The sequence below is a fragment of the Chiloscyllium plagiosum genome, chromosome 8 (assembly GCF_004010195.1).
Source record: "Chiloscyllium plagiosum isolate BGI_BamShark_2017 chromosome 8, ASM401019v2, whole genome shotgun sequence".
NCBI lineage: Eukaryota > Metazoa > Chordata > Chondrichthyes > Orectolobiformes > Hemiscylliidae > Chiloscyllium > Chiloscyllium plagiosum.
Window position 1 is genome coordinate 97,223,466 of NC_057717.1, and position 7,724 is coordinate 97,231,189.

The 7,724-nt window shown below is 43.9% G+C and overlaps 1 protein-coding gene across 1 annotated transcript in view; it reads left to right on the forward strand.

The window, feature by feature from the left end:
- Positions 1 to 7,724, forward strand: part of LOC122552448 (G-protein coupled receptor 54-like) — a 35,039-nt gene that overhangs the window by 23,318 nt on the left and 3,997 nt on the right. The window contains exons 2-4 of the mRNA XM_043695179.1: positions 2,222 to 2,346; positions 4,376 to 4,511; positions 7,281 to 7,519. Of these exons, the coding sequence (XP_043551114.1) occupies positions 2,222 to 2,346; positions 4,376 to 4,511; positions 7,281 to 7,519 (500 nt within the window). The remainder of the gene's footprint in view (positions 1 to 2,221; positions 2,347 to 4,375; positions 4,512 to 7,280; positions 7,520 to 7,724) is intronic.

The following is a 7,724-nucleotide window of genomic DNA, read 5'->3' on the forward strand; positions in this document are numbered from 1 at the left end:
TATGGAGTCAGCTATTACGATGGGGCATAGCTTTAAATTAAGGGGTGGTAGGTATAGGACAGATGTTAGGGGTAGGTTCTTTACTCAGCGAGTCGTGAGTTCATGGAATGCCCTGCCAGTAGCAGTGGTGGACTCTCCCTCTTTATGGGCATTTAAACGGGCATTGGATAGGCATATGGAGGGTAGTGGGCTGGTGTAGGTTAGGTGGGCTTGGATCGACGCAACATCGAGGGCCAAAGGGCCTGTACTGCGCTGTATTCTTCTATGATCTATGTTCTAGGCCATTCAGCCCCTCAAGCCTATTCTGCTATTCAGTAAGATCATGGTTGCTCTATAGCATAACTCCGTTAGCCTTTGGCCCACGTCCCTTAATACTTTTGGTGTAACAAAAGTTCCTCTATCTCAGAAGTAAAATGAACAACAGATCCAGCATCTACACCATTTCGAGGAAGAGGGTTGTGTAAAGAAATATTTCATTATTTCTGAGTGGCCTGGTCCCGATTTGGCAGTTTACAGCCCTAGTCCCAGAGTCCCACGGCAGATGGAACATGAAATATCAGAATTAATAAGAATTAACATGAGAGGCATTTGGATCGATGGTAATTTATTGGATATTGACTGACGTTTAATGTTATCTCCTGGGGACATTGCAGTTATTGTGTGCTTTTGGAGTCCAATTGCGTTAATTTAATCAAAGCCCTCAGCACTGTGTGATTTATGATCATGTCCTATGTGTCATTTACACTGTTCTGGGAATCAATTGTAAAAGGTTCCTTGATACTTTTGTGGTGATGAATGAAAATCTTTTAACTCATTGCAAGAAAGTTTACCTGTTCAGTGCAGAATAAAACTATTTACTTACAAACGCGGCGTCACAGGTGTGAAAAAAAAGCAAAATCTCTTCTTTGAAGTTTTTGAATCTAAAGGAAAATTATGAACATCCCTCAACATTAACAGCCAACAACTGACTCGAATGATCTCTTTGATCCCGGTTATCCCTCAATGTTACTTGGCACAATCTAACCATGAAAGAATGGAGGGGAGAACATGACATAAATTCATAAAAGTGGCAAAATGTTGGGTGTTTTTAAAAGAAAATGCTTTCGTTAGGGGGTGGAGTAGTGTGTGGAAAAATATCAGAAACGTGATCAAGTTGAATACTTACAGAAGATGAAGTCCTTTTAACCCATCCTGAACTATCCATCCAACCCATGACACTACAGGACCATTTCTTAAATTATTCCACAGTCTTCAAGAGAACTTGCATTTATATACCTCTTTTCACTTCCACAGGACATCCAAGTGTACCAAATTAGCAAAATGTTACATTGGAAATGTAAACACTGTCAGATAAATAAATGTGGCATTCGATTTGTACATGTGTGGAATCTTGCTGTGAGGTGAATAATATCTGTTTTGGTATTGCTTGAGAGTGAATGTTGATCAGGGCAATTAGTTTGAGTTTGTCTTCATCAGGGTGTTGTATTTGACATGGAATAACATATGTGTATCTGTTTATTCTGGTATTGATGAAGCCAACAGACATTTGTTACAGCTAACCAACATTTCATTCCTCAGGCACATAAGTGTCTGGGCTAATATTAAGCCACTAGCTTACAACAAGGAGTGTGCTTCCAGTAGAGTGAGAGGCTTCATGTGATACTGGAGTACAATGAGGTATGAGCCCTTCAGAGCACACAGTGATAATATCATGAGCATGTTTCTTAAAGGCATATTGCTGTACTACTGACTGTGTGAAATAAGAGAACAGCATTGGCAAGTACACCACACTGTTCGTCTTCAGAAAAGTGCCGTAGGATATTTTACTGCTGAATGATTTTGACTCTTTGATTTATTCTTTCATTATTTCCCTCCCTGGGTCATGCTTCATCTGAAGTAAACCACTCCTCGGTCCAAATATGACCGTTTGTCAGCGTAACCAATTTCATTCAGGGTGAAGTTGGATGGTAGATTAGGAGATGCTTTCATGCTGTGCAGGACTTCACAAACAGAAACATTGTCCTCCCATCCATCCCGGGATAGAAAGGGCAGCGTGTGACAGAGAGCACAGGTTCTACACCCAATATCCCACCTCCACAAGAAAGGAGAGCTTTAGTTCTTTTCTCTATGTTTCCCTCTGTTTTGAAGAACAGTGTAGTCTGCTACAATTCCAAAGCATTGAAGACTAAGAGACTGACATTTTTTCTTTCTGTATTTCCAGCAAATCTGGCTACGACAGACATCATCTTCCTGGTATGCTGTGTTCCATTTACAGCCACACTGTATCCACTGCCCAGCTGGGTATTTGGAGACTTCATGTGCAAATTTGTTAACTACTTACAGCAGGTAATGAGTGGCCGTCTCTAGTTGATCCCCGATTAGCAGTGGATTGGGATTGGTCTGTGCTAATGTGCAGGTTATACGGTCTACAAGCTGGTGGTAATACAGAACAAGTGAAATCCCAGAGTGAAACCCAGCGTGATAGATCGTAGGATTACTTTTTGCAGTTGGTTCCCATGATGGATAGTAAGATCTATATTCACAAGAGGCTGCCAGTGTTCTTGAACAAAAGAACACAATGTGAAAGAAAAAAAGCTTAAGTTTAGAAAAATCTTAACATAAACAGCAAAACAAAACTTTGACCTTTTATCCCCAGCAATATCCTTTATAGATACTCAATCCCAGAGAAATACTAACTCTGCTAATTCAACGCTTTAGTTGGACTGATAAGTTATAAAGGTGCATTGCTTAAATTTGGATGGTATCCCCTTACGCAGAGGAGATTGATGGATGATCTGATGGTGGGGTTTAAAGGATTTCATAGGGAGAACTATTTCCTTTGGAGGCAGAGGAATGATTATATAAAAGGGAGCCGATTGTAAAATTGAAGTTAGTGCAGGAAGCACTTCTTCACACAAGAATGTGATTGGAAATCTGAAACTCTTTCCCAAAAAATGCCTGTTGATTTGGGAAGGTGGTTTGATCCTTCATCACTGCAAGTTTCACTGGGAATGGGTGTCAAGAAATACCATGAATAACCAGGATACAAATCAGGCAGATGGCCAATTACTGTTCTAATGGCCCTTTGAAAAAGAGGAAGGAGATGTGTTAAGGACCAGACCAACCACCTCAAAATATTCTAAGTAGCTAGCCTCGACCCTCACCTTTTCTTATTTTAAAGATGTGAAATGCCATATTCCAGATGCAATGTGACGTTAAGCAAAACAGAATTTATTTAAACACTGCAATTGAAATACAACTAAAGAAAGAAGGACTTAGAATAACTTAACTCTATTGGAAAAGTTAACCGAATCATAGATACATTATGATGCAGTACAGGCCCTTCGGCCCTCAATATTGCGCTGACCTATGAAACCAATCTGAAGCCCATCTAATCTACACTATTCCATTATTATCCATCTGTTTATCCACTTACCATTTAAATGCCCTTAAATTTAGCAGGTCTACTACTGTTGCAGGCAGGGTATTCCACACCCTTACTACTCTCTGAGTAAAGAACCTACCTCTGACATCTGTCCTATATCTATCACCCCACAATTTGTAGCTATGTCTCCTTGTGCTAGCCATCACCATCCAAGAAAAAAAGGCTCTCACTGTCCACGCTATCTAATCCTCTGATCATCTTATATGTCTCTATTAAGTCACCTCTCAACCTTCTCTCTAATGAAAACAGCCTCAAGTTCCTCAGCCTTTCCTCATTAGACCTTCCCTTCACACCAGGCAACATCCTGGTGAATCTCCCCTGCACCCTTTCCAATGCTTCCACATCCTTCCTATAATGTGGTGACCAGAACTGTATGCAATAGTCCATGTGCAGCCGCACCAGAGCAGATACAGTAACTTTTACTGATGCACTGTTCCAATATAGTAACATCCCATCAACACACCCTTTGGGAAAAAGGTAAGTTCAGAAAAAATAGATTTGTATCACACGTAACCCAGCAGCAGAGAGAAACTCCAGCTTCTAGCTGTGACCAAGAGAGGGAAAAGATAATCTTTACTACTTCAAGTCCATAAAAGCAACTGCCTAAAGCTAAACCTAAAACTGAAAAAAAACCCTACAAATCCTGGGCTGTGAGAGCTGGCCACACCCAGCCAGTCAGCTTCTATTGTTTCAACTTTTTAAAAAAACCCCAAGGCCTCACAAGCTGTTTACTTTCTTACAGACAGCTCGGTGCCTCTCATTCAATCTGTTATAGAAAAAAAACCAGGACAAAATGACCTTTTAAAGCCACACTATTGTCACAGAAGGCACCTTTAATAGTGCAAAGGCCACTCCAAATGTAACCCCTAATGAGTGTTGCTATTTGCCCTCCCGGAATCCCACCAACACCATTTCTGTCTTTTGCTTTAGGTGACTGTCCAGGCGACATGTATCACGCTCACTGCGATGAGTGTGGATCGTTGTTATGCGACTGTTTACCCTCTCCGGTCACTGCGTCACCGTACTCCGAGGCTAGCGATGGCGGTCAGTGTGCTTATCTGGATCGGTGAGTGTGACTAAAAATCGATTGACATCATGACGTTGGGGTGGGGTACAAAGAAAAAACGTTTGGAGGGAAATAGGCCAAGTGCAGGTGGCGGGTCTAGTTTAGTTTGGGATTATGGTCAGCATGGACTAGTTGGACCAAAGGGTCTGTTTCTGTGCTGTCTGACTCTATAACCAACATCACTGACACACAGAAGGTCAAGGAAGACAGAAGATAGAAGTTAACTTTCTATTTATCCCTCTCTAGCACAGAGCTGGAGAACTCCCTCTAGGATGGGTGGGAAGAGGCCAATCAGCATCTGCGTCAGTATTCTACCCAGACCCACCCTGCATTTCCCCATGGCTAATCCACCTCATCTGCACATCCCTGGGCACTGCGGGTAATTTAGCATGGCTAATCCACCTCATCTGCACATCCCTGGGCACTATGGGTAATTTAGCATGGCTAATTCACCTCATCTGCACATCCCTTGGCACTATGGGTAATTTAGCATGGATAATTCACCTCATTTGCACATCCCTCGGCACTATGGGTAATTTAGCATGGCTAATTCACCTCATCTGCACATCCCTCGGCACTATGGGTAATTTAGCATGGCTAATTCACCTCATTTGCACATCCCTCGGCACTATGGGTAATTTAGCATGACTAATCCACCTCACCTGCACATCCCTGGACACTATGGGTAATTTAGCATGGCCAATCCACCCTAACCTTTACATCCCTGGACACTATGGGTAATTTAGCCTGGCTAATCCACCCTAACCCGTACATCCCTAGACCCTACAGGGAATTTAGCATGACCAATCCACCTAATCTGCTATGGGTAATTCAACATGTCAATGCATCTAGTCTGCATATCCCTGGACGTTATGGGTAACTTAGCATGGCCAATCCACCTGGGAACTTGGTATAAACAGATTCTTTCAGATGAGCTAAGTCCTGGGCCAATGGGACTTGCTGCTCGGACAGCCAGGAACGAAGGAATCAAATGGAGATGCTTGCGTGTGAGATGGCTGTGCATTGACTTATATCACAAACCTTTAATTCACACGGTTTGGAGGCAGATCCCTCAGTATGTCTTCAGGCATTACATTTTGCTGTTGATCCTCAGGGGTGTCTCCCAGTCTGGGCTCAGCTACCATGTGCACCGGCCAAGTTGGAAGCGAACCCTTGAGCTCAGCAAAGCTGTGACCTGGGCCCTCAAGCAACTTATAACCAGGCACTGGCAAGGAAAAGGCTGCTTCAGATCATTTCATTGCCACACACTTGCGGAAGTACTTGCGTTGAAACAGGAGAGCTGGGGCTAGACAGGGGGAGCAAAATGGAGACCTAGCTGTCATGACGAGTACAACTATATAACCTGCTACTTTTCAGGATCTGGGTTAACGTGGTAAGAATGACAATAAAATGAGATGACAACTAGGGTCAATCAGAAACTCAAATCCTGACAGAGAGGTCTGTTTCCACGCTGTCTGATTCTGTAGCCAACATCAGGTGTTGGCGTAGTAATATTATCTGTTAATCCAGAGACCCAGGAAATATTCTGAGGACCTGGGTTGGAATCCTGCTGTGGCAGCTGGTGGCACCTGAATTCAATTTTTTTTTTTAAATGGAGATAAGCGCGAACGATGACCATGACTCCATTGTCGATTGCCAGTCTGGTTCATTAATGTTCCTTTAGGGAAGGAAATGGCTGTCCTTATCTAGTCTGGCCTACATATGACACCAGACCCACAGCAATGTGGTTGACTCTTACCTGCCCGATGGGGAATAAATGCTGGCCCGGCCTTCGTCCACTGAATGAATTAAAAAAAGACTTCACATAATTGGCTTCCTTAGTTTTGCTCTGGTGTGGCAGTCATCTTGTTGTGGCCATTTTGCGGCAGCCATTTTGGGGCTGCCAGCAGTCATGTCCCACAGCATTGGGCAGGGAAAGTGCCTACTGTTCTGTTTGAAATAGTGCCAGTGGCACCTTTAACATTCACCAGCGCAGAAGAATGTCCTCGATACTGCAGGAGTCTTCATGAATTGCAGAAAAAAAAGTTGCACCTCAGATCAAAAGGGCATATTACGAAGGATTAGCAGTAGGTCGGAGTGTGCTGTCAGGTGATATGCAGGGGCGGAGAGTTTCAGGGAGAAGATTCTGGGATAAGGAGCCCAGACACCTGAAGACACACCCTGCAAGGATGGAATTATAAATCCCGTGTATCCTTCTGAGCTTCACTCTACTGAATCACCTCGAGACTACAAGGATTAACCGAATCTTGAAAGAATGGTGGGATTAAATGGGAACATTCATATCACGGTCTCACTTGACAGGGTTAAAAATCTCAGTGCAAAGCAAGACTCTTCTGCTTCACCTTTAGCTGTTCTTACAGCACGGAGACAGGCCCTTTGGCACAAACTGGTCTGTCTCAACCAAAATGTCCGCCCACGCTAACCCCATTTGGCACATATCCTGTCCATGTATCTGTCCAAATGCCTTTTAAATGTTGTTAATGTACCTGCCTCAACCACTTCTACTGGCAGCTCATACCATATGCGTGTCACCCTCTGTGTAAAAAACGTTGCCCCTCAGGTTCCTATTTATTCTTTTCCCTCCAACTTAAACTGATGCCCTCTAGCCCTCGATTCCTCAACCCGGGGAATAAAGACGGAATCCTATCCCGAGTTCGTAAACCTCACACCTCTTTTCATTTTCAGATTTCTCTTCCGTGATCCAGGAGCTCGTTTCTGACTTTCCATCGCTTCGTTCTCCCTCTGTAGGTTCCTTCCTCTTGTCCGTTCCCATGGCAATGTACCACAGGTTGGAGCGGGGTTACTGGTACGGGCTGCAGACTTATTGCATCGAAGCCTTTCCGACAGCATCGCAGCAGCGAGCCTTCATCGTGTACACGTTTCTCGCAGTCTACCTGCTTCCCTTGCTCACCATCTGCGTGTGCTACACCATCATGTTGAAGCGAGTGGGCCAGCCCATGGTTGAACCCATCGATAACAACTATCAGGTAAAGAGAGTGGGAAGGCCCCTTCGCCGGGTGCTTCCTGAGGTGTCCCAGTGACCTTCACAGTCAACACAGTATTTGAAGTGTCCGTTTGGAAAATGGGAACCACATTTGGGAAGTGAAAAAGAGAGAGAGAGAGAGAGAGACTGAGGGGAAGAAGGGGGAGGAGAGAGAGTGAAGCTGGGGGGAGGGATAGAGAAAACCCGAG